This window comes from Toxotes jaculatrix, chromosome 21 (genome assembly GCF_017976425.1).
Source record: "Toxotes jaculatrix isolate fToxJac2 chromosome 21, fToxJac2.pri, whole genome shotgun sequence".
In the NCBI taxonomy this organism is placed as follows: domain Eukaryota; kingdom Metazoa; phylum Chordata; class Actinopteri; family Toxotidae; genus Toxotes; species Toxotes jaculatrix.
In genome coordinates this window covers 18,993,987-19,021,055 of record NC_054414.1, presented here as the reverse complement: position 1 = coordinate 19,021,055, position 27,069 = coordinate 18,993,987, and the positions used below count along the sequence as shown (strand labels likewise).

The following is a 27,069-nucleotide window of genomic DNA, read 5'->3' as shown; positions in this document are numbered from 1 at the left end:
CTCACCATTTCTCTCCGCATGAGATATTTTGCAAAGTCTTCCTTGGTATCTTTAGGCTCTGGCAAAGATGTCTTTTCAGCCATGATTCCATGATCGCTGTTTGCGCCTCTTTTGTGTCTTTGTACACTGGCTGTGTGTTGTTTTGAATACCATGAAGCACTGGCAGTTTCACATCAGGTATTCTCAGTTCATCTGTTTTTCTTTCATGTGACTCCACTGCAACATGTCTTGAATATGGCTCTTCTCTAAAGGCCAACTCTGACTGCTGTTGGATGTAGGCATGAGTGCGCTGAAATGTACTGATGGGCTCCTCAGCAACAGGAGGATCGGGCTTAAGCTCACCACTTTCAATTTCAGCTTCCATATAGGCCGTAGCTTGACACTGCAGAAGATGGAGACTAGCGTCGAAGTCAGCCTGTTGTTTCAGCAGTTCTGCTCTCTGCTGCCTCTCATTCAGCATAAGCTAGTTGAGCCCTGGCAGCTTCTGCTTTAGCATTAACGGCTTGTTTTAACGGCTGAAGAGGTCGTTGATGATGGTCTCTGGGAGAGCCCAGCGGAGGCTTTAGATGACTGTGACTTAGCATCCAGTGTTGGAAGAGGTGTCTGCCTTGTGGTTGCATTACCTGTAGCAACTTCTTGTTGAAATACAACAGAAAAAAACAACGCAAATCAGTATCCGCGCAACAACGTAAAAAAACGGTACACATTAGCAAAGTAAAATGGAGCTAGCAAGCAAGCTAAGCTAAACAATACGCGAGTTAGCCGCTAACATAAAATGATATAAACACAACACGCTAAACGTACGACTTAAAACTACACACAAATAACACTCACAGACTGTAGTGGTCACAGGCTGAAGAGTGTGTAAACACATCCACCGAGTTTAAGAGCGCGACTTTCCGTTACTGCCTTAACGGTTCACTCCGGTTACGAAGCTGAGCGGCGCGGCAAAGATGCCAGTTACAAAATAGACAAGAAGAGCGCTCACTCTGTCGCCGTCTTCAAAAACCAAGAAAGGAACCGAACACTCACTCCAACACAAATTTCAAGAACTAAAGAAAAAATATATCTTTTACATTTTTACACTTTTTAACACTTAACATCTCTGAACTTTAATATTATTTTTTAGCTAAAGATAGCACACTGAGCAATCGGGGGAGAGCAACAGCAAAATACGAGATTGCATTCTCCATCAGAGGAGATTGCCCACACACCCCATACCCCAACTCTCCCTTCCCCTTTACTGTGGGTTTACTCCGGGTGCTCCGGTTTCCCCACATTTCCCCTTAAATTCAAAATTCAAAATAAAAAAAAAAAAAAAAAAAATTTTTTTTACTTGTGTTTTTTCCTCTAGACTCAGGTTGATTGTGATTAAAAGATGTAATGTATTAAGTGCAAGTTTACTTTTCAGCATAGTACAAGAAGATGGACAACATACACAGTGTTCCAATAAAGTTTCTGAAAAACTATAGAGAAAGTGTTAATGGATACAATCACCATGCAAATATGTGTTTTTGGCTAATCTTGTGAGTTACACATGGCAATGATAAATGACATAATTAGAACTGAGAGACGGGTGTGGGGTGGAGGCCACCTTCTACTCTGAGCCTCTGTCAATTAGCAGTAAAACGCCACTAAATGAACACAGTGAGGTTTACAATACAAGCAATCACACCTGCCCTTGTCAGTGAGTTCATCCCAACTTCATAATCTGATGAAACTAAGGTTGAAGAAACACGGTTGATGCTTCATCTCCCCTGATAGGATTAATATACTGTTAATATACTTTTCCACACAGTTTTAGGAAGATAGACTTTATTTAATAGTGCATGCAGTCATACAGCAGCTTCTTATACTTACTTATTGATATGTAAGATTGAGGCAGCTATCCCAGCATGCACTGGGCTGCCTGAGAATCTGTAAGTAATATGGGCTCTTGAAAAAAACAAGCTGAGGGAGATTTTATTCCTTTTTATCAGCAGACAAACCTTAATAAATGATAAATATGTATATATACACACAACAGGGTTTTTTTTTTATATTTTACCTATTTGATGTTATTATATGCCTTACAGTATAAGGCATATATAAATACTGAAACGATTTGCGCATTAATTGAGGTCCACTTCACTAATCAACTCCATTAACCAATAACATGTGGGGTGCTGTATAGCTCACTCGGTAGAGATGCCCCGTGATCCTCCCTGCAGGGACCTTTGTTGCATGTCACAAACAGACCTGGAGGAGAGAGGATCATAAATGAGCCACTCGCACAAAAAGTCTAACAGATAGCAGAAGATGAGAAATGGGCAAGATACTGGTTTCAAATGTGACAAGTAAGATAAGATAAACCTTTATTAGTCCCTCAATGGGGAAATTAGGTTTATCTTATCTTTACCAACACTAGGTGGCGCACTTGAACTACAGAATTATACTGTTTTCCCAGTGAGCTTACTGGAAGGACAGAGGCACGCCTCCCCTGCATGTGATTGGTCCACCACTGTTGTATTCAAGGCCTTGGATTCAGCTCCTTGAATGAGGCTGAACCAGTGCTTAGCAGGCTGAGAGGCAGATAGAGACGCTTTCATCTCTTCCCAAGCTCTTAGGAGAACTCCTGGCTGTCATGGATAGGAGTCTTGAAAGTGGAGTAGGAGGCTGAGTAAAAGATATGCAGCACACACACCATCTATTTCTGTCCTCTCACCAGTAATCGTCACTCTTTTCACACTCATGAAGTTCGTACTACCCACGCGGGGGCTTACGCTTACACACACACACACAAACAGGCGTTCAGTGCATACCAATACACAGACACTGGCTATACACACACTTTCATTTTGGTTAGCCTCCTTCACTCATTCATTCATTCATGCATTCATCAACCATAGTGGCCATTAGAGGCCACACTGTGTGACAAGAGTGATGATTACAGCATAAAAGCGGTGTGTCTGTCCACGTCACACTCCAGCTTGTAATATTAGAAATACTGAACCACAGAGCTGTTGGTAGAACAGCAGCAGATGCACCGCTCGTTCCATCAAAATAAAATCCAATATCAAACTGTCACAACTGATTAAGCTTCTTCTGAAGGAGCTTTACACTGTTTGTATCTGGTTTCACTCACTCCATGTCACACTCCGGCTTGTGATAGAAAAACAGCCTGCCTGGCTCTTTTGTCCAAAGGAAACTAAACACCATTAACAGCACAGCTGACAACTATCATGCAGACGCCAAATCATTTTAATGTAAATCTGAGTAAACTTGACCATGTTATGACAGACGGAGCCACACACAGGAGTTAAACGTTAAGCATCTGCTCAAACAGGTGTACCGAGGAAAACACTTTGACCTGTGACCTGCGTCCCAGGATCTCAGCAGCTGACAGCTCTGCAGGTCTGCATCAACTCTGAGATCAGGACAAGATTTTCGTCACTCATCTTAACCTCATCTATAAACACACACACACACACACATACACACACGCAACAACACGTGGGATGACCTTATTGCGCTTTATTATTAGAGATTATTAGAGATCACTATGCAAACGCCCTCCTTCTCTTTTTTTTCACTGTGTGCACAACTACTGCTAAGACACTAAATACATCTGATGCAGGAAATAATGCGACAAAGCTGTGAAACCTGGCGCTGCGCCGGATAAACGGGTAACTCACCACATTAGCGAGTGAGGTCGGCGGGCACCGCGGGGAGAGCCAGCTGATCGTGTCCGGAGACTCGCTGCTGCCTCAGCGGCCAGTGTATTCACACACACACGGCGGAGAGGAGAGGGAGATTACAGCCTTCAATGCGACAACTTTGAAATCTAACTAAGTTCTTAACAGGCCTCAAACGTCTCTCCACACACGTTGTCCGAGGCCAGAGGATCAAACATGGCGCCTTCTTCTTCTTCTTTTTAAAGGTCTATGATGCATTACCGCCACCTGCTGGTGAGGAGTGTGGCTGAGACCCTGGTCACGGCTCACTGGATGGTTTGAGTTAAACTCTGTATGATTGTATGCTTCACACTGCTGATTGGATAATACAATACAATACAATACAGGTGTTTCTAATGAAGTGCGTGAGTGTGTGTGCATTAAATTTCTGGGGAACATCTGTATCTGCAGTATCTGTTAGAAACATCACCATACAGGCATCGTCACACCCAGCCCCTCCGCTGAGTGTGCTACACTTCATTACGTGGCACGCACCTTCTGCTGACCAGGTGTGGCCAGACATACAGGTATCAGTGTGACACTCATTATTTATTAACAGCTGCTTCCACCTTCCAGTAACACTCCAGCCATTCAGCAGCCAGCAGCTCGCTCACGAACAGAGTCTCCTCTGAGTGAAAAGTTATGTCACCGCTGCTGCTGCACAACTTATGATTCTGATTAAGTGCATGATCCTCTTTAGCAGCCACGTTACAACTGTGGTTTGCTGGGAATCAGGGTATTAATGAGAGTTTGTGATGACGCAACACGTTAGCATGAATGAGGCTTTGATCACAGACGGATCTGGTTCTGTGAGCTGCCAGCGTTTGGCTGTGAAACGCCTGCTGCTGCTTTCATTAACACCTCGTGACTCCAGGTTGTCGGAATGAACCTAAATAAAAACTCATGTCCTTTACCTGATGTGTTGATCTAAAGCCTGTTAATAAGAACACAGATGGGCCTTTTCCACAGTCGACATTTTGACATTTTATAACATTAGCATTCTGTTCCTGTGCCTCATTAAACCATGACAGTGACGGTGAGGCAGCTTGTACAATATAAGACCCTGAAACTGAAGCAACTAAAAGAAAATCCATTTTATTTTTTACACCTACTACCTACATCTACTATGAACTGAAAAAGAAAAAACTAAAAAGTATTCAGCAGGACTAAGACTTTCTCTCTAGTGTTAAATGGTGAATTAAGATCATTTGTGATCATTTGCTCAAGTTTTACTCAGATCTCCTGAGTCTGAGGACACAAGCAGAGCATGTTGTTCACTCTGTATGTTAGAGCCACACAAGCACAGATGTTATTCAGGTGGTGTAGAGCTCCATCCTCCCACGTGTTTCAGTGCACAGCTGTGTGATGATAGGCAGGGCCCTGTTAGAGTTATTTTCAATTAAAATACATAAAAAGTCTTTTGGTTTTAAAACAGATGTTTTGAATGATGTTTCTGTGAAGATTCAGTTAAACCATCAGCATTCCTGAATCAGCCTCTGAACACATGGCTCAGTTTGACTCTGTAGCTTTCTGTACATGTGTAAAGAAACATTTGCCTCCACCACCTCACGCCTCTCTCCCTCATCGAGTGTAGCCTGTACATGGAGGCATTAGGACCCAGAGAGCTCAGATCTCGCTGCGCTCTCTGCTGTTAGAAGTAAGGCCACTGCTGCCTTCTGTCTCTGTCTGTCCCTGTGTCGGATAGACAGAGTGGCTGCCTGCTGGATCTCTGCCTTCCTCTCTTTACCTCTTTTCCTCTTGAAATGGAGATAAAAGGTCGAGAGACTCCCAGCATCCAACAGCACGTGGAGGACTTCCAGAGATTACAATCAAGCCCAACTAAGTCTCTTCACCTGAGAACACTGCAGCCTTGGGAGTAGTTTCCTCCAGAGTTTTGCCTCACCTGTGCAGACGGAGACACAGCAGTGACACCTCTCTTTGTTAATCTTCTTGCCTTTAATTTTTCTTCCTCTTGCAGACTCGTCCTGTGCGGCAGCCACAGGCTCTGAACTCTATCTCCTCCCTCTTTCTCTTTCACTTGTTCAGCTGTCACTCTGTCTGTCACTCTCAGGATATCCCCTTCCCTCTTTCTAGGGTTTCATAATGCATCAGGATCTGTGCGGGGTCTGACTCTCATTCAGAGTCAGGGGTGGATTTCATCCCACTGCTTTCTCCCTGTTTGAGAATATGGACAAGTAATGAGTGTCAGCGTGAGTCGACGTGGAAATGATGAGAGGTCACTGTCCCGAGCCAAACGGAGCCTTTTACCTGACTATGAAGAACCGGATACGGCTTAATCTTTGAATTATAGGCGGTCTAGCACTGTGTTTGGCTGAAGCTGAGTATAGAGTGGGGTTTTTGTGTATGTGCGTTTTGAATCTGTTGGATACACAGTCATGGGGAACGCAGCAGGAAGCACAGAGGGACCCCACACGAAGGAGGGCAAGACAGTGGTGGCCCCTCCGGCCTCCACGGGCCCCCAGAAACAACCCGCGGGGCTGAAACTCCCGATGCCACCTGAAGACGAGCTGGAGGAGCGCTTCAGTGCAGTACTGGTGAGTTGTGAGGTGCGCGACTTTGCCCAGCAGGTTAGGGCACATGTCAACTTTCACACGGAAGAAAGCCGCACAAGGCAAATAACACAAAGAAACAAAGAATCTGGAATATGTTGGAAATGTGCGTGTCCTCAGGACAAGCTTATCGCTGTGCCAGGTACACAATGCCACTGTCGAAAGATACATAACAGGTCCTTTATACTGGGGCTTACTGCAGCATTAGGCTCACTGCATGGTCTGCTGGAGGAAGAATGATGGAGGGAAGTGGGATCTGTTTACATTTAATAAGAGGTGGCAGCTAAACTTTTACTATTTCATCAACTTAAAACACCTTGTTTGTAAAGAATCATTCTTATATTTCAATAGTTTACATGTTGGCGAAGATTAACTGTTACAAGAGGTTGTACACTGTGTGGCCAAATGTATATGGACACCCCTTGCAACATGTATACTTTGCTTTGTGTATTTCCAGTGAGTAGAACTCTTAATCCTACGGCATATGATGATATTTTAGACAGTGGTGTTCTGCCAACTTTGTGGCAGCAGTCTGGGGAAGGGCCTCTTCCCTTTCAACATGACAGTGAGCCTGTGCAACAAATGGGTTTCCTAGTCTGGTGTGGAAGAACTTGGCTGGTCTGCACAGAGCACTGCCCTGCACCTCATCCATCACCTTTGAGATGAACTGGAACACAGAATGCAAAATCAGGAAAATAATCAAAAATTCCTTTTTGTCAGAGTGAGTGTTTTCTGATCTGTTTTTGTCTATATACACTTTATGGACACCTGCTCGTCAGCCACCACTATGATTAAGTTTGGTTGAGGAGGACACAGGACACGAACGGAGCTCACCCGTGTCCAAATCATTCGCTTTGTTTGACCCACCCATCCATCCTGACCTCCTCATTTTGAGGTTTTGCAATTCTAATAACCGTGTCACACGACTTCACCTTTCCTGGACCTCACTAACGCTCTTGTAGCTGCGTGGGAGCCAGTAACTTGATTTTCTCTTTATTACTTCCTTTGCTGAGCTGTTCGTTGTCTCCTGTTTACCACAACATGGGCAGTGATAAGCTGAACTCTGAGTCAGATTTGAGTCTTCTCAGTGCAGCTATGTTCAACATGTGGCCAGACGGCTTGCTTTCTGATTAACTGCATTCCTTTTTCCATTCTTCTCTGAGCCTTATCGTCTAGGAATCTTTGAGATGGGCGATGATATGTGACTTCATGCTGAGCTGATACAGGATTTTATAGCATGAAACATAAACAAAAAGGCCCGAGGCATATTATCAGTGAGTATACTTACAGGAGCAGCCTCATGAAGGTGAATGGCGATCCTCCACTGAGGCAGTTCAATCGATGTGTGTGAACATAAAACACTGTTTCTCAGGGCGGGACCACAACTCTAATTACCTCTGCTGAGGAGCTGATGGTTTTTTTTTTTTTTATCAGTCAGATATTTCCGTAAACCTGCTGAATCAGATGCAGTTTTTTTTTTTTTTGAGCGTGACACTTGTGATCCAACATTAGAAAACGTTTACACCTAAATTCCAAAAACAAAAAGCTCTAAGAGTTAATTTGGAAAGTGAGACACCAGGTCCAGTCTTTACTTTACAGAGTTGTCATGTGTGCATGGCTTTGCGCAGACCGGTCGAGTTGTTTCACACTAAACTGGGAAAGCGATTTAAACGTGGACCTGACCTGACTGAGCACTGTCACAGGAGGTCACATACTTTTGGCCAAATTACTTTTAAAACTCTGGAAACATCCTCGGGTTTAGCTTTCAAAAAGCTTGCAGGGTAATATGTTTATATTTGTTCACATACATACATGTGGAATATTAATTAGCCATTAATAATCCTAAACCTTTTTTAAATTGTTACATATGTTAGGTCTCTTTCCATGAATTAAGCTGTATAGTGTATCTCCTGATCTAATCCAGATAATGCAGACCACTGTAGTCTCTTTCTCTGGAGTAAAGTGTTTGCATGTGATGTTTTCACTCAGTGAATTTCCACGTTGTAGACACAGTAGATTTGGTCTCAGTTGCAGAGGGAGGATTTGTGAGCGCGTAGGATGTGGTGGGGTCGGTGGATGACCACTGCAACGAATGAATGTGCCAAGAGCAAACGCCTTGTGCCAACTGCTGCAGGCTTTTCAGCCTGAGCATGTGTGTGTGTGTGTAGCTGCAGTGGTGTGTGTTTCTGTGATTGTGCAGGTACAAAAAAAAAAAACCAAACAAACCAAAAAAAAAAAAAAAAAACAGGCGTCACTCTGCAGCAGTTTAACTGTGCTGCAGCTAAAATCACATCTCTTCCCCACCCAGTGCTGCTAACGCCCAGAATTTTTGCTACATCACTGTTGTATCCCACCAAATATAGATCACCCACCCCCCCACCCCATCCTCGCCCACTACCCCCCTCACATCTTCTGCTGAGTGTGCATAGCAAATCTCCAGTGCTAAGTGGAGAAGATACTCCGTCTGCATACAAACCAGCCGGCTGCAGGCTGCCTGCTCTGCCTGCTCTGCCTGTGTGTGAGGAGGCAGAGGTGAAGCGAAGCCGCAAACTGTCACTGGTCTCATTCTGCAGAGAAAGTGTCAGACTTCCCTCTGAGATGCGGGTTTTGGGGGGTGGATAATGGAATGTGTTCATTTGCAGGCGAGCGTGCAGTGTTTGTGTGTGATGTATAAGCCGGTGGGGGGTTACTGACGCTTTCTTCATATTACGATTTTCATATCTGATGCCACTGCAGCATTTTCAAACTGAAGGAACCAATATCAAAGCGGCAGAAATCTGCACAGTACAGTTTGTGACTCTGACAGTGTGAGTGTTCAAAGGCTTCAGTCACATCCAAATTTATGTGGAGCACTTTTTCCTCAGTGTTTTACATAACACTTTGCATATTTTCCAACAGGGAATGCGGCGGTGGGTGGAATTGTAAATGTACATCTGTGGATTTGTGTACTGTATTTACAGACAGAGACAGAAAGAGAAAGAGACAATATCGCTTTCATGAGCTGGACTGAGCAGATTGACATTAGCATACATCTAATTTCTCCAAACATGATTTAGCAGAATTACATTTGCTCAGTTTAATGTCAGATGTGACAAAGAAAAGCAGTAAATCATTTCGATCAATCATCGAAATAGCGGCCAATTAATTTTCTCTGAGTGACTAATTGATTTGTCATCTAATCATAGCAAGTCCAGTTCCATGAGATTACATGTGATAAAGCGGATTCACATGATCTGCCAAACGTACACAGCCTCGTGTAAGACAGGAGAAACGGAGGAAAGGAAGGAGAACCTCGATTTGCAGTAATTATTCAGTCGCTGCTGCAAACGCAGGCTGTTCCTGTGAGCATGATAATTCCATTGATCCATCCTTTTGGGATAGTCAGCATGTTTAGGAATTCAGGAATGCACCACCATGCATCATTCAGCCACACAAAAATGTCCCAGTGCTTTGTCTTGGTCTTCAGTTGCCAGTTTGAGCCTCAAGTTCGTGAATTCCAGAGATGCATCATATTTATACTGTGTTAAAATTAACCTTATGTCTGATGATTGTTCCAGTCCTTCAACATCCATCTTAAAAGCAGGAGCGAAGGTGAGTTTACCTTTTAAACGCCACTTAAATCAGCAAAGCTGAAGCACAGTTGGAGGGATTTCTAAGGCTCTCAGACACTGAGGCAGTTATTGTGCAGGTTGTCATGGAGAGAGTGCCAATTTGAGTGTGACACAAATGGCCGTGTGCTTTCACACTTAACATGTCTATAAAACGATCCACAAGGGACACGCAGCCGTCAGCAAGCCAGAGATTTTCATCCCATGTAATAAGAAATCACGCGTACATACAAAGTTCTCACTTTCCTCTACATCGTCCGTCAGAGGGTAAAAGTTCGTACTCGGAGCAGAGGACATGGGATGGACCAGCCAGAGACTGGTTTTCTTTCTTCCCTCTGACCTTCATGATGATCTGAATATGGTGGGACGCCTGGATTTTAGCTGTACTGAGAGGTTCCCGTACCCAGGACTCTCCCTAACCCTGCCTGATAGAATAGGTACATACATTTCTGGTTGACCCCGCACACTCTGAGCCTTCTCTGCCGTACCCTGGAGCATGGGCTGTCAACACGGGCTTACCAGGTGAACATATCATCAATAAGCACATAAGCCCGGGTCACAAGCGGAGCAGCACCTCCATCATCATCATCCAGCAATATTGCTTACTGCCGATTTTCTCTTTTAAATTGCTTCTCTGCAAATACCAAAGTAAACCAAGGTTGTTTTTCTCCTTTCAGTTTCCAGCCGACCAAATATAACCAGCACATATTGACCCACCAGTCCATTCATCAGGTCTGATTTATCAGATTCACATCCGGCCCACAGCACCATTGATTTACTGTGCTGTTTGGTATTTGCTGTGCCCCTGTTTTTCAGCGTAGCACAAATGATGTCTGCACAGTAGCTTTGCACGTTTTAGTATTTTGAAAGCCTCAGTTTTTAGGAATGAATACAATGAATAACTGTATATCAGCAAAACCTGTGTGTTGAGTTATTTTGTCACTTTAAAAACAATCACAGTAAAATAACGTGTACTCTTATTACTCCGTGTTATAAAAGAACAAAACTCAAACATAAAAAGCGGTGACGTGTTTGAGCTGAGGCTTATCTCTGAGCTGCTGGACTTTCCTCAGCCGCCTGGGTCAGCGCTGATGACTGCACACTCAAGTGGCTCAGTTACAGGAACTAAAGACGAGAGCAGGGGGGCGAGGGGTGGGACACGAGGGGGAAGCAGATGAGATGTGAGGAGGATATAAGCAAAGTGAGGAGATGTCTGATTGTGTGTCGTCCTTGAGTGGGAGTCTCCTGTCGACTAGCCCAGTTTCATGTGTGCGTGGGTTATAATTAGTACAGCTGATGTGTCTGTGTCTCTGTGCTGGAATGTGTCTGATATATGGGACACCGCCAGTGTATTAACGGGTGTGAAAACGTGGTGTGTGTGTGTGTGTGTGTGTGTGCGTGGTGTGAATCTTTCTTTGTCTAAGAAACTTTGTGAGGAATCAAACTTTTACATTTACATAACTTTTACATCGAGACCTTCTGCAGTCGACTGTCCACATAAACCGTGTCTCCTCAGTGTGCATGGTCAGCTGTCTGACTTTTACTTAAATACAACACATTAGAAAATCTTTACTAAAATGTAGTTTATAAAGAAAAGAAAATATTGTACTTTTTGTGTGGAATTGCAGCTTTTACTTCAGTAAACAATCTGCAGTCGCCACTGGAGTAATTTCATAATGTGTCACTCATCACCATTCATGAGAAGGTGAGGAGTGGCTTTATGGTGTAGCATTAGAAACAGATGTGCTGTGACAACAGGCTGATATTGACCCATTGCGGCTGCTGCGAAACAGAAACACACACCTCTGACTCACAGAGTGACTCAGTACTGGACCAGAGACGGACGGAGAACGTCCCTCTGAGTGAAATCATTTACAGCAGACACATGAATTATTGAGGAGGGTGCTGAAGTGTCCAGGGGCCCTGAGTGTTTCTTATCATGTTGGTTCCCTGACTGTTTGGTTAGTCTGGAGTAAACATGAGAGTTTGTTACATGCTACATGCATGCATAGAAAAATGCTAGTACAACATGCTAACATGCTGATGTTCAGCAGGTTTAATGTTTACCATGCTCAGTGTGTTAGCATGCCAGCATTTGCTAATTATTGATAAAGACCCTGGTTCCTTCCCCGGCTCATTCCCCGTCCATCCCCCACCAAGTTCAGTGCAACTCAGATCTGGACTTTTTGCATCATCCTGCTGAGAAATACACAAACAGACGGACACGGGTGAAAATACAGCCGCCTTGGTGGAGATATTCACTTTGACGGAGGTTTATAACAACAAAAACGGAAGACTTCACTGGTGTGAGCTGGACTCAAAAAAACATGCCTGGAGGAAATGGCAAAAATGAAAAACAACAGCCATAAATCATCCGTGTTTTTTCTGTCACGCAGCAGGTTTACTGTAAATCTTCCACCAGCCTGCATCTCTTTTTTCTAACTCTCCTTCTGCTTCCAGAACACAATGAATCTTCCTCCAGACAAGGTGAAGATCCTCAGTCAGTACGACAACGAGAAAAAGTGGGACCTGATCTGTGACCAGGTGAGTCTGCTTTCCAGAATTTGAACAGACCATCTGTCATCCTGGTTCCTGAGAATCAGTTTTCTAAAAATGAGACGAGTAATGGGCATGTTTTATACACAGTGGGTTTATAAGCAATGTAGGTCAGTCAATATACTGATGCAACGTGAATACCAAATACCGGAAAAGCCTCTAACCCGCACAAACACACAAAACAACACATGAGGAAGCTCATCAATATTGTACATCACCATAGCAACCACAGGTAGATCCTTAACAACATGCGTGGTGATGGAAGGAGACACCTGTCACCATCATGCAGCTTTTCTTAGATGAAAGATAATTAAATCACAATTACACAGAAAACAGCAGCCAAAAATTCCACTCTGAGCCCTGTGAGGTTCGACTGTTTCTCCCCCGACAAATTTCAAAAACCGACAAAATACATCGTTTAATTAAAGGGCACGAGTGGGGCCGGTGTGTGTGTGTGTGTGTGTGTGTGTGTGTGTGTGTGAGAGTGTGTGTGTGTGTGTGAGTGTGTGTGAGTGTGTGTGTGTGTGTGTGTGTGTGTGAGTGTGTGTGTGTGTGTGAGTGTGTGTGAGTGTGTGTGTGTGAGTGTAACTGCTGCGCACAGAAGGATAATTTCTGGAAGCTTGTTAAGATCAGGCCCATTTGCATAAGAGACGCTGTTTAATCAAACTACCTGTGTGAGACCCCGGCTGAGCTCTGCCCTGTGGCCCCCACCCTTTCCTCTCACTGTGGTGCAGCAATCAAATATAATCAGAGGTGTGTGTGTGTGTGTGTGTGTGTGTGTGTGTGTGTGTTTCTCTGTATCTGCAGGAGCGGTTTCAAGTGAAGAATCCACCATCCACATATTTGGAGAAGCTGAGGAGTTATCTGGATCATGGAGTCAGTCGAAAGGTACGACCCAACAAACTCACTCCCCACTTCTCAGTTTGAAGCTGACGTGTTTCATGATAAAATTCTTTAGCTTCAGGTTTTGACTGTTTCTCAGAGCGGATTCTTTCACATTTACTGAACAACAAGCTGCAGGCTGGATAAAGACTGGAGATATAATCCGTCAAAAATATCCATGACACCAGACACAGAATCTGACCTTTTCATTTTGACCACTGTCTGATAAGGTGCCATTTATAAAGTAAAATAATGGCTTTTATTAATAATTAATAAATTATTTACTAATGCTTTTTAGATGTCTTCCACATTTTCTGAATAATTAATCCTCCGCTGACCTTATAACCACCTCACATGTGTTTGTCAGTTTAAGAGACGTGTCCAGGAATCCACTCAGATCCTGAGAGAGCTGGAGATTTCCCTGAGGACCAATCACATTGGGTGAGTCTTACACACAAACGAGAGGAGAGAGTTTGACTCTGTTCAGCAGAGACACTGAGTTAAAGCACGTTTTGTCCTTGCAGCTGGGCTCAGGAGTTCCTGAACGAGGAAAACCAGGGCTTAGATGTTCTTGTGGATTATCTGTCCTTTGCACATAGTGCTGTCACGTAGGTATCAGACCGAGATATCATGGTTTTTCATTCCGGGAACTATTGTAGGCCTTATCTTGGTCACACAGTCACTTTCTGTCACTGTATCCAACAATCTCATGCCACCTTAGGTTACAGACGCTTTTAAACCCTGCTAACCTCTGACTCCTCTCACCTGGGACTCACAGGCACGATGCGGACACTTTAGACAATGGCTCCTTGCCCACAGACAAAGGCAAAAACATGGACAAATCAGTGGAAGATCTGAGCAGAAGTGCCAGCAACTCCCCTTCTCACGGTGCTTTGAAGACCAGCAAGGCCTTCACAGTCAGGTGAGGAGACTGTGGACAGGTGTGATGGCGAATTAGAGTTGCTTCACACCGTCTTTTGTGTAGATGTTGTGCTGCAGGTAAACACCTGAACACACACCTGAACACACAACTGAACACACACCTGAACAGACACATGCACATTCTCAGACGTCTAATCTCTCTGATCTGAAGCGACTGCATTCTAGTCATAGTGAACATGTCTGCATATGTATGTTTGGCGGCGTCTTGTTCAGACTGTTTGAGTGTGAATGTGGGAAATGTCTCACAACACACGCAAACACGCACTCTAACCCATCATCAGTCGAGCGACAGGGTCCAGTTTGTCTGCGACACTCATTTGATTCACATTCATCTACAACCTGTCAGTGTATTTTACTTTGTCGTGCAGTCGCAGCACGTACAATCACTGCAGCCGCCGCTGCTGCAGAAAAAGATCACAAGCATCTAGGAAGCAGTTAATATGGGACTTTTAGGGACAACAAAGCTGTAACCACAGCGTCTCTCACCTGGCAGATTCAACTCTCTCCAAAACAGGAAAGCAGCGAGGAGCTCACGTGTGGTGAGCCAGAAGGATGACGTTCACCTCTGCATCATGTGTTTACGTGCCATCATGAACTATCAGGTATTTTAAACCACCCACTCAACGTGTACTTTCTTTAACTGTCGTTGTTTGACATGTTTGACAGAAAGGTACGGAGGCTCATTTCTGCCAAGAACAGAAAAAGGGATGGAATGTTAGGAATGAAGAAAGTAAAAACAGAAATAACATACGAAGTCAAAATGTATAGTGATTTATTATGAGATGCACGGTCACGAAACGTAGATGTTTCAGTCAAGATAATGAGGAAGATTAGGAAGTCAAATAAAGTCATGATGATCCCTCACAAATTCACAAATGTGACTTTCTCACATTATGGCATAATATTAACTTAAAAGTCCAAATATTGACTCATCTGTGTGTGTGTGTGTGTGTGTGTGTGTGTGTGTGTGTGTGTGTGTGTGTGTGTGTGTGTGTGTGTGTGTGTGTGTGTGTGTGTGTGTGTGTGTGTGTGTGTGTGTGTGTGTGTTGTCAGTCTGGGTTCAACCTGGTGATGAAGCACCCCTGCTGTGTCAATGAGATCACACTCAGCCTCAACAACAGAAACCCAAGGTGAGAGTCATGAACTGTCTGAACTTCAAGATAGATAGATAGACAGACAGACAGACAGACAGACAGACCCAGAATGAATGTGCATATAAATTCTGCTCCTCAGGACTAAGGCTCTGGTGCTGGAGCTGCTGGCTGCCGTGTGTTTGGTGAGAGGAGGCCACGACATTATCCTCTCCGCCTTCGACAACTTCAAAGAGGTACGACAGGTCACAAGAGATAAAACTTCACTCAGCCACATCACTGCCGATCAGTTTTGGTTTTTTTGTAATGGGTGTGGTTGCTGAGCTGTTACACATTTTTTCAGGTCTGTGTAGAAACAATGGTCAGGAGCCCGTGTGAACACTGTCTAAGTACAATAGCTGTCATCATCAGGATCTGCTGAATCAAAGATAAAAAGCAAACAGATAAAAGAGAGAAACAAATCTGACCAGAGATTCAATGGCAGCTTTTACCTGTTGTTTCATACACAGCTCTAACCAAGAAGGATCAATTAGCCCAGTCTGGGATTTGGCTGAAAGTAGAGTTTGTGAGTTTTTAAAGGATTTTCATAAAGACGTTGAACCACATTAACCCTCAAAGTTCAACATTTCCTCTTTATGCCTCCGTTAATTTCCCTGAAGATGGCCTATATAACAGGCATCAGCAGGGATGACTCAGCCCACATTCAGACCTTATTTTAAACTGGTCTTATTCTTAACATAGAAGTGGTGTTAGTGTAACAGCACCCACATACCAGTCTGTCCTTTAATGCATTGAAAAGCAGGTTAAGGGGAACCCCAGACCCTCCTGCCCCCCCAGACCCTCCTGCCCCCCCCCCCCCCCCCCGTCAGCTGCTCTGTCCAGCTGTTCCACCACCAGATAAAACTGACTGAGGAGGCGTAAACATGTGACGCTCTTGCCGAGCTGCCTTTGACCTCTCCTTGGCCTTCTCTCATCTTTGCCTGAGAAAGCAGCAACTGTTGCCAACAGATCAACCAACAGATCGTCTCAGACAGGAGGAACAATGAACCTGAACCAGGCCTTTCTATTGTTAGTAAATGCCAGTGAAGCTGGAAGCTTTGGAAGCTGCTCTGAAACGAGCTGAATGGCTCCTGGCTGTGGGGCGGGAAGGAACTTCAATGTCAATTCTCCATTTTGTGTTTGGGTTCAGATCTTGACCACTGATGTAACTTCACCACGACAGCCCAGAGCTGCACTAACTGCTCAGACACACTCACAGCAGCAGTTTAACCGTGTGGTCGACCAGAATATATTCTTACTTTAATGAGAAACTGGGCTTTGGTTTCACACACTTCATATTATACAGCCAGCTTTATTCTATCTTTTCCTTACTGTCAACAAATAAACAAAAAAAATACAAAAAGCAAAAAAAAGCAGTCTCACAGGATTTATCAGGTGACAAATTAAAAACCTGTCCATTTGTAAGAACCAAATCCTCTGGCAACACCAGCCCCGGCCTGGCTGATTAGTGTGGCATCAGTTACCACAGCAGTGACTCGAGTGTCACAGTGAGCGGCACTTGTTTCGCTCAGTGTGGTGTGTGTGGGCGAGAGCCACAGGGAGACTCGGGGAAAGATGGAGAGAGCGATAGAGCGCTCGTGGTCGTGAAGCAGAGGCCGGCGGGCGCTGAGCCAGGAGCTGGCTTATGTGTCCCTCAGCAGCAGAACGTGGGCTTTGTTTTGGGTTGTGCGGGCTGTCAGGTTGGCATGCTGCATTATTCAGCGGACATGAGTGGGCAAAAAAAAAAGGGGGGAGGCAGAGAACGAGAAGACAAACACACACAGACTGCTGCTAATGGACGGGACAGGGAATCTGCTGAGCTCTGAGAGGAGAAAACACAATTAGACACAATTTTTCTCCATTTCTCTCTCACTCACACACACACACACACACACAATCACACACACGCACACAATCACACACACACACACACACACACACACACACACACACACACACACACACACACACACACACACACACACACACACACACACTCACACACTAACACACACACACACACACAATCACACTGCAGCATTGGAGAAAAACACTGAAGCCTTGTTTATGTAATGGTTTGTCTATGGAGGGAAAAGTGCACTGCATTATGGGTAACGTAGCAATTATCCTGCACAATGCAAAGCCAAACACTGGCTTTATTATTGCCATCATTTGTGTTTGTCCCTGAACTGAGCTGAACCGCAGCCCAGTGATCCTCTGTCACTGCGCTGCTGTTTAATGGCTCGTTTCCTGATCATTTGAATACTGCTTTGCTTGGTCTGTGTAGATAGACAGATGCATTACTGTGTGAGCACACTGCCCCCATGTGAGTACATACAGAGAAGACACAGAGCCACAGAACTGGTTGATTTATATCTCTTCTGTTGTCACTGGCATGTCTCACAGCTCGGCAACCAGATTTAACTAAGCAACACTTAATCACAAAACAGAATAAAGGGAACCAAAGGTGTAACGATCAGCAGTTTAAATGCCGGGCACCTGCCCTCATCTGGTTTTAACGGCTGTTGTTTTTCAGGTGTGCGGAGAGAAAAGCCGGTTTGAGAAGCTCATGGAGTTTTTCCGCAGTGAAGACAGCAACATCGACTTCATGGTAAAGCTGTGACTGTGTGTCCAGATCTCCGCACAGGAAGTGCACCTCGTTATTTGCTGGACCTGTGATGTGAGGTGTCTGTCTGTCTGTCTGTCCACCAGGTGGCCTGTATGCAGTTCATCAACATCGTGGTCCACTCAGTGGAGAACATGAACTTCAGAGTCTACCTGCAGTATGAGTTCACTCGACATGGGCTGGATGAATACCTGGAGGCACGTTTTCAGTCTGAACTGTTGTTGTGTTCATTTTGTGCATTTGTAGCTGGATAATTAGATTAACTTCTCGTACTCGGTTGTGTTTCTGTGCAGAGGCTGAAGTTCACAGAGAGCGACAGACTGCTGGTCCAGATTCAGGCCTATCTGGACAATGTGTTTGATGTGGGAGCTCTGCTGGAGGACGCAGAGACTAAGAACGCTCTGCTGGAGCACGTGGAGGAACTGCAGGAACACAACACACAGGTGGATATACGACGGCCTCAGAGAGCCACAAAGACTCTGCATCTAAAGCTGTAAATGAGAAATTTCAGTAAATTTACTAAAAATGCATAAAAACATGTTTCCACTTTAACATTATGGGTTATTGGATGTGGACTGATGGACTGAAGTGGCAGGTTTATCCGTTTAAAACTTTTTATCTACAACACAAAGTGTGAAAAGGTGAAGGGGTGTGAGCACTCTCTGAATCCACTGCACATAAAGACAATGAGGATAATCGCAGTGTTTGACTGAAACTTGTGCCCTGGCGTCACAGCTGAGCAGCAGGCTGCAGGAGAGTGAGAGGGAGGCGATGGACAAAGTCTCAGAGTTGGAGAAAAAGCTCATTCAAACCACCAAAGAAGTGGAGCTCCTAAAGGTAAACTACACCCCACACGCTCAGGTGTCTGCAAACTTTTGGCCATTCACCGTGGTTGTTTGCTTGTGTCTGAACTACAGGAGAGTCTCCGCGAGTCGAGCTCTCAGGTGACTCTGCTGCAGCAGCGAGAGCGAGAGAGAGAGCTTGAACGTGAGAGGGAGAGAGAGAGAGAGAGGGACAAGGACCGGTCCACCCAGGCCTTGAAGGAGCTGGAGGCCAGAGTTCAAGCCCTGGTGGAGCAGGGGCTCGTTCGGATGGAGCGCTCCTCATCTGGACACCTGGACGTTCAGGTGGTCCCCGTCATCCAGCACGTGATCCAGGAAGGTCAGAGCCGGTGTCTTGTTGCACAATCAACCTGAAATAATATTTATTAGAGAGTTAATAAGAATCACCTGCAGAGATTTTCCTCTTTTTCACAACTATGTATTTCAAACATATCGTGGTCCAGGAAGCTGAGCTGCTCCTCTTTCCCTCCTCTTTTCTCTCTCGTTTGGTTTATTTTGCTTCGAAGAGTTTGGCCGTTTAATATTGCATTCAGGCAGAGAACCGGACTTTCTCCTCGCAGGTGAGACGAGAGGAAGTCACTTTAAACTCCATGAAAAAATAATAAGAAGTTGACTTCTGTTAAAACTGTCTGTCCTCCAGGTCAGGTTTTATTTTAGGGTTTAGAAAGAAAAACACCTCAGTTAAACACTGAATGCTCCATTTTTTTCAGCCTTGCTAACAAATGTAGTCATTGCTCTAAAACTAAAGCTGGAAATGACTGGAAATCTGCTCAGATCTCTGTGTTCTCCACTGAGGAGCAATCAGAAACCATAAGGGACAAATTCTTATTTGACATTTTTTTGGTTTCATGAAGTTTTCCCCTAGTTTTATATAAAACCGTCAGGTATTTGTAAACGTAGACTGAGACCTTACTCGGCTGCTACATAACGACCCACATTCGTCTCCTTCGTACCTGGACTTGAGTGATGTTTTCAGCTGATCTTTAATGAACAAACAGAGACAGAAGGAAAAACTATGAAAAAGGAACAGAGACTGATAACACTGCTGTCGTTTCCCCGACAGCTAAAGACGAACCTGATGCAGGTACTGGCCTCGAGGCTCCTCCCTCCTCCTCAGACTCTCTGCCTCACCTTTCTGAGGATTCTTCGCAGTCAGTGACGGTACCAGCTCCTCCGCCACCACCGCCCCCTCCCCCGCCACCACCACCACCACCTCCTCCAGCTCCTCCAGGATCAACTAGTGCTCCTCCACCTGCAGCTCCACCTCTCCTGCTGCCTCCTGGAGGTAGTACGACCCAGCCATCAGGGGCCGATGGGAGCTCAGGTGAGTCCACCATCAGAGCGGCAGCCTCCACTGAAGGTTGTGGTCCAGGTTTCTGTTTCAGAAAATTATCTTTTTTTCATCCTTTTTTTTTTTAGGCTGTAAAAAAAAGAAGCCTATTCAGACCAAATACCGCATGCCGCTGTTCAACTGGCAGGCCCTCAAATCCAACCAGGTGGCAGGAACCATCTTCAGTGAGCTGGACGATGAGCACGTCCTGGAGGTTTGACCCGTTCATGTTTCCAGTCTTGTCCTTCTCTATCTGTCTTCGTCACCACTAATTTAAGTCACCCTCAACCTTGGTATAAAATCAGAAACACCAACAGTTTTACAAAATTCTGTCATGAAATGGAAAAAACAGAATCCAGTTATTCTTCTTAACAGGATGATATAAATCTACATTTCTAAAGCCGGACTGAAAACATCCCTGTACCCACTCTAAGTAAGGCCCTGAGATCAAAAATCCAAAATGAACTAACTTACACTTTCCTCCAGGAGCTAAACATGGCTGCCTTTGAGGAGCAGTTCAAGACCAAGGCCCAGTCCACCCCTATCGATCCAGGGACCCTCAAGAAGAAACTGGCCCACAAGACCCCGAGTAAAGTGTCTCTGATGGAGCCCAACAGGGCCAAAAACCTGGCTATCACCCTGCGCAAGGAAGGAATGGCAGCATCTGATATCTGCTGTGCCATTGAGACGTATGCATTGAGTCTGTTTTTTGTATATTCACTACAATATGGTAATATATTGTACCCTGTCCAAAACGGGGAGAAACTTTAAATTCAAGTCCCTGCCATCCCCACAGGTATAACCAGAGAGCTCTGAGTCTGGACTTCCTCGAGCTCCTGGAGCGTTTCATCCCCACGGAGTACGAAATGAAGCTCATCCACAACTACGAGTGCGAGGGCAGGCCCCTGGATGAGCTCAGCGAGGAGGACCGCTTCATGGTGCGCTTCAGCAAGATCCCGCGGCTTTCCCAGCGAATCAGCACTCTCACCTTCATGGGCAATTTCCCCGAGAGCGTCCAGCTAATACAGCCCGTGAGTCCCCGGGGGGGAGGGGGGGGGCGTGACGTTCAACAAGATGGGGAGCAACCAGTCCATCAGTTGGGGAATGTGAATGTAAATAAAAACACAGACTGAAAAAGATATAAAAAGTTCATACGATGCATAAAATCACTCAGGCAATAAAAGCAAAGCAATAATACAAGATGCTCCTGGAACAGAGGGTTAGCTTAGCTTAGCATAAAGACCAGAAACAGGGTGAATTCACTGTACACAGACACTGAATCAAACATTTCCCCAAACACGGAACTGTGTAAATGAAGTGTGGCAGCCTGGATGAGACATAAATGATCATGTCAACAATTATTCTTTCAGCAACTCGATGCCATCATCGCTGCCTCGATGTCGATCAAATCCTCCAGCAAATTAAAGAAAATCCTTGAGGTCAGTGTCTTTTATTTTCATCACACGATAAAATGCAGCTCTGTCTGACTCTGGAACGACATTTGTCTCTTTACTGTTACAAAATCAGCTGTTCAGAAGTTTCGTAATAAACTGAAATGACCATAGTGCAGGATTTTATGTGGAGGTGAAAACTAACAGACAGACACAGCAGGTTCAGTGACTGTTTCTCACTGCTTGTCATGTAAAGATCATCTTAGCATTTGGAAACTACATGAACAGCAGCAAGCGAGGGGCAGCGTACGGCTTCCGCCTGCAGAGTTTGGATTTGGTGAGTAAACCTGACGATGTATTAAAGCTTCCATCAGTTTCCTCTTTAAACTACAACTACTACAAACACCTGTTTGACTCAGGTATATCACTTTAGAAGAAATATTCATTATTTCTGTTTCTATAGATAATCCAAGAATCTTTTTATACGGCCTGTGACCATAATCCTTTTTTTTTATTGTTATTTTTTATTGTTCTCTGTGCTCACGCTTCCAAGCTGCTGGACACTAAATCCACCGACCGCAAACAGACGCTGCTGCACTTCATCGCCAGCATCATCCAGGAGAAATATCCAGAGCTTCAGTCCTTCTACACAGAACTGCACTTCCTGGACAAGGCATCGCTGGGTATGTACAGTCACTGTCTCTCATTAAGCTTCACACACAGTTTACCATCCTCCTTCCCTCTCCCCTCCGTCGTACTGTCTGTCCTCCTAAACCTGCTTCGTCCCTGCTGTGTTTTTTACTGCCTGAGCCTTTGTACCAGAGCTGCTGCGAGGAGTTAAAAGCCAGAAGGACCGTAAGATCGATTTTACTGAAATTATTATGACAAATTCATTCATCAAAAGCCGTGTGGAGGACTTTCTTGAACAGTTGTGGACTGACTGATCGACTGATCGTTTCAGCTCTAGAAGCAGTTTGACACTAAACCACTTTGATAAGTTCTAACAGTGGGACTGATGTTCTCCAGCGTGATCTTTTCTTAGACCCTGATGTAGACCCTGAGTGACCTTTAAATCAGAATTAAGACCATATAATCTAACTACCATACTATCAGCAATGATGGGAATATTAACTTGCAGCCCCACTCACCCTGTGTACGTTAAAAACCCTTTGTCTTGTAGTTTCTCTCGACAGTATCCTGCAGGATGTGCGAGCTCTGGAGAGAGGCATGGAGGTGACCAGGAGGGAGTTCTCTGTGGAGAGAGATAATCCTGTGCTGCAGACGTTTCTCAGCAGAAACACCGAGCTGCTCGACTCGCTCGTAGCTGATGGAAAAACTGCACAGGTCAACTTCAATTAACCAACCTAAAATAATCCTTCACTCCACAAGACAATCCACTCCAGCTAGCTGCTCTGTGTTTATACGCCGGGACATTTATTTGACATCTAGAAGAAACTTGCTAAATATTTTGAGCTTTCACCTGCGTTTCTTTGGTTCATGAGCTGAATGAAGCTAAATGTGGCTTGTTTTTGTCTGTTTTACAGGATGTGTACGACTCAGCTGTGGAGTACTTTGGAGAGAACTCTAAAACTACTCCTCCCTCCATGTTCTTCCCGGTTTTTGTCAGATTCATCAAAGCGTACAAGGTCAGATAACACTAACACTTATTTTATTGATTCCTGGAGTGAATGCTAATACCATGCTTATTATTTGATGTTCACATGTCGATACGTGGACACCATTAAAATACTCACGTTTTCGCCTCTGGCAGCAAGCGGAGCAGGAAAATGAGCAGAAGAAGAAACAACACCTCCTGAACTGTGAAGCTCCATCGACTCCACCTAAACCTAACGTCATGGAGAATAAGGTAAAGTACAAACGGCCTGGATTCCATAGACTTCCTGATAAAAATGAAAACAATCAGGTTCTAGTATTTCCAAACAGAAGATTTCTAATTTCAGGCTAAAGAAATAAAATCGGACTTGTTGTAAGAAACCAGAAATATTCTGTAACGTACCCAAATGAAGTCAGTGACAGAAGAGCAAGGTTCAGTTCAGACGCTGACGTGTTTGACCCATGTTGGATGTTTCAGGTTCCCATGATGCCCAAACTGCCTCAGATGGATTTGATAGCGGAGCTGAAGAGGAGGCAGGTGTCTCCTCTGGTGAGGGAAGGGAAGGACGGAGCCATCGAAGACATCATCACAGGTACCAAACAGCCTGAGGACACAACCAGTCTGTTATCATGACTGTCCCAGAACAGATCAAAGATTTACAGCTCAACTTAATTTAAATACATTTGTTTGCTTTATTTATGAGCGTGAGACACTGTAAACAGAGTCAGGCCAGCTGCTCCTCTCTGCTTCCAGCTGCTGAGTCCAGCTGTGTTCTTAACACACGGTCCTGAGACTGATGTCGATCTTTTCATCTCATACATTTATTTTCCAAAACGTTGAACTTTTCCTTTAAGGAGAAACTGAAGCATCATTCCATCAGTAGCTGTAACAGCGAACGAGCAGCTTTGGCCTGTGATGTTCAGAACATCAGTCTCTTAATCTGCCTCCTTCTTCTTGTTCACGCTGTAGTTAATCTCCTGGACCTGTTACTGAACACTTCATCCTGTTTACTCTTTTTCCTCTGAAGTCTTTGCTTGTTTCTTTCTTTTAAAGCTCATCTTGTTTTATTTCTCCTTGCTTCTGTTCCTCTGCTGTGTTCAGCTCTAAAGTCCGTGCCCTTCACGGCTCGCTCCGCCAAACGCTCCTCTCGTCTCTTCTGCGACTCGGTCTTCAGTGACGAGGTGACTCTGTGCTTCTCTTTCACTCTGATGCTGAGGCTGATGAACACACTGTAGGATGTTAATACACAGACAGTAATAATAAACACATTTTACCGTACTAAAACTTACTGACTGCACAGTCTTCCACTGTCTCCTCATGTTTGAACTCAGCTCAGACAGGGACACACTCTCCCCTTGAAAGAATATTTTGGGCTGTTTAAAGTATTTGTGCCTGGCAACTCTGAGTTTCCTCCCAAGATGCCGGCGCCTTTAAGGCTCAGGTTAATTATTGATGTGATTCTTCTTTGTCCTCTGCCTCAGATTTAAGGAATCAGCCGTACAGACGGGCAGACGGCGGCCGGCGCAGTGCCAAGTGGAAACCAGGACAACAGCTGCACGTGTCCTCAGACATCTCCCTCTGAAAAACACCACAGACCAGACTGTACGAGCACAAGAGATCAGACATTGGACTCACTGTGGCAGCAGCCTTGTTCTCTCATGCATGATAAAGAACGCAGAGGTGAAAATGCACGTTTCACAGAGAGAACAACAACAACACCTGCAGCTCAAAGCCTCAGAAACAGGGGCTGAAATATTTTGATTGAACGGTTGCAAACTCCCCGTGAACACACAAACTGTTTCTGTGGTGTTAAAGCACCTTTCTGAGTAAAGTTCAAACTTAATGATTGTAGAAATGTTCTGTGATTCAAGTGAATATTAGCTGCACTTGATGCTAATGACGGTGGATCTCATCTGAGCTGATTAAGACAATTACATGGAAGAATGAGCCATTCAGCTGATACGTTACCAGAGCGCTTCATTAATGCCACGGCCTCGATCTTCAAAGGCTTCAAACAGACACAGGCAGACCAACCACTCATAAATCATTTTCAGGTTTTTTTTTTTAAACGCTCATCACATGATTTTTTAATTGGTTTCACTTGAAATCGAATATTAATTCCAGCACCACTGTCAATCCGTCTGTCCGTTCCTGCAGGAGGTCGCAAACATTAAGCTGAAGATTTGTAAAATATTTAAATTATTTTTAATACTCAAGTGTAAGAATGATGAACTTATTTGCTTCTGCATTTCAACAAATAAAGCATTTTATACTGTTTTTGACTGAATGTACTTTTGCTTTTTGCTGCAGTTTCTATGAGGAAGTGAGTGAAGTATTAAATTGAAATTCAGACTGAGATCACGTGACCAAACCCACTGTGTACGTGGTTAAACCATAACACAGCTGCTGATTTTGTCACGGCTGAAGTCAGCGCTACACAAAATTTACCACATTTGCACAAATGTCTTTTCAGACTGTGAGAACGAGACGTGCTGCAGTGTTACTTCTGATCCCTGTGTGCGTTTTAAATGGCCGTCTGCTGGAACAACCATCTTCTCTGAGTTTTGAAGTTAATTTGAACAACACACAAACCGTCTGAAACAATTTGCCAGATGTTACAGTTTGTTGAAAAGAGCATGAAATGACTTTTTTTTGCCTCACACAGAAAAAGCAGCAGATGCAGTGGAGAACAAACGACGTTACACAAAAGAAGTGACGAATACAAGAACTGCAGCCGCACAGTGACAAAGCACTTTCACATTATTGCAGTGTTTCAGGAGATTAAATGGAGTGTAACAGATGGAGAAGAAAGAGGAATCTCAGGAGGAAAGAAAAAACACTCGAATGACCAGAGGAAGATCAGAGAAGAAGAAGTGCAGTGCTTCACATCTGAGACATGGCTCATAAAGAAAGCAGCGTACATGAGGTTTAAACCCTCAATGTTGTTTCCTTTTCCTCTCTCAGGGAGTTTAGAGTTTGGAAGATGCAGCAGGAAAACACCGTGTGTCTCTCCGCTCGTGACCTTTGCTCCTTGCTGATCTTCCATCGATCAAACATAAAAACCAGCAGCTCTCATGTGGCCAATTACTCTGGTCTGCACTTAGTGTTGGACTGTGAGTTTTGTCCTGTCACTTTTCTTTTTCACTGTTTACTTACAGACTCTGTGCTGCTGAGAGGAGCCGTGTAAATCCACTGTGTGCTCAGGACGTTTATTTGGATTTTGCACCTTTCTTATGTGTTTTTGAATTATTTATCACAAAGTGTAGGAGGATGTTAGACAGTGTTACTATAATAAATATTGGATAACTGTCTGTATAGCAGTAAATTAAAAGTACAGAGAGCCAAAGTGAAACCAGAAAGTCCAGGTTCTGTGTCCGATGTAAGAAAACCTCATTCAACATCCAACTGACATTTGTAAGTTAAATAATTTAAACACTGAAGCCAACGTCGCTTCAAACTGTAAGTTACTTTGGATAAAAGCATCTTACAAATGAACCTGATTTTCATGCTTTTCATCCAGTTACCACAAAAAAAGATTTTCAGTTCTAATGAAATTAAACAAAACATGATGCACAAAGTAATAAAATAAACGGTGAAATGTTTTTCACTTTTATGATCATGTGAAATCTAATGAGAATCTGTGTTTACATTAAACAGGATCTACACCAGGTTTCATAAAGTCAGAACATAAAATGAAATAATGAAAACGATCTCTGTTTCCTCAGTAAAAGTCGTTCAGCGTATGCGTTCATCTTTTTCAGTTCCTCTGTGACACAGGAGACAAACGGAGTCAAACCCGCGGTTCTCTGAGAGCCACTGACACTTTGCTCCATCGCCGTCACGGCAGCCAGAGTCTTTGCAGCT

The 27,069-nt window shown here is 44.3% G+C and overlaps 1 protein-coding gene across 2 annotated transcripts; it reads left to right on the top strand.

The window, feature by feature from the left end:
• The first annotated feature begins 5,418 nt into the window (after window positions 1-5,418).
• LOC121201517 (formin-like protein 1) lies at window positions 5,419-25,482 on the top strand. 2 transcript variants are annotated; one of them, XM_041067391.1, is made up of 26 exons: window positions 5,419-6,268; window positions 12,352-12,435; window positions 13,255-13,335; window positions 13,697-13,770; window positions 13,854-13,937; window positions 14,108-14,251; window positions 14,786-14,873; window positions 15,325-15,401; window positions 15,505-15,598; window positions 17,938-18,012; window positions 18,114-18,224; window positions 18,321-18,470; window positions 18,763-18,864; window positions 18,945-19,188; window positions 19,933-20,193; window positions 20,289-20,413; window positions 20,686-20,888; window positions 20,996-21,230; window positions 21,570-21,638; window positions 21,847-21,927; window positions 22,144-22,273; window positions 22,771-22,934; window positions 23,135-23,236; window positions 23,362-23,457; window positions 23,683-23,797; window positions 24,687-25,482. In XM_041067391.1, exons 1-26 carry the CDS (start codon window positions 6,110-6,112, stop codon window positions 24,785-24,787), a joined length of 3,249 nt encoding a protein of 1,082 aa, XP_040923325.1. In that variant the 5' UTR covers window positions 5,419-6,109; the 3' UTR covers window positions 24,788-25,482. The 2 variants fall into 2 exon arrangements, with proteins under 2 accessions (XP_040923325.1, XP_040923324.1); XM_041067390.1 differs by having other exon boundaries at window positions 14,765-14,873.
• Window positions 25,483-27,069: the final 1,587 nt, after the last annotated feature.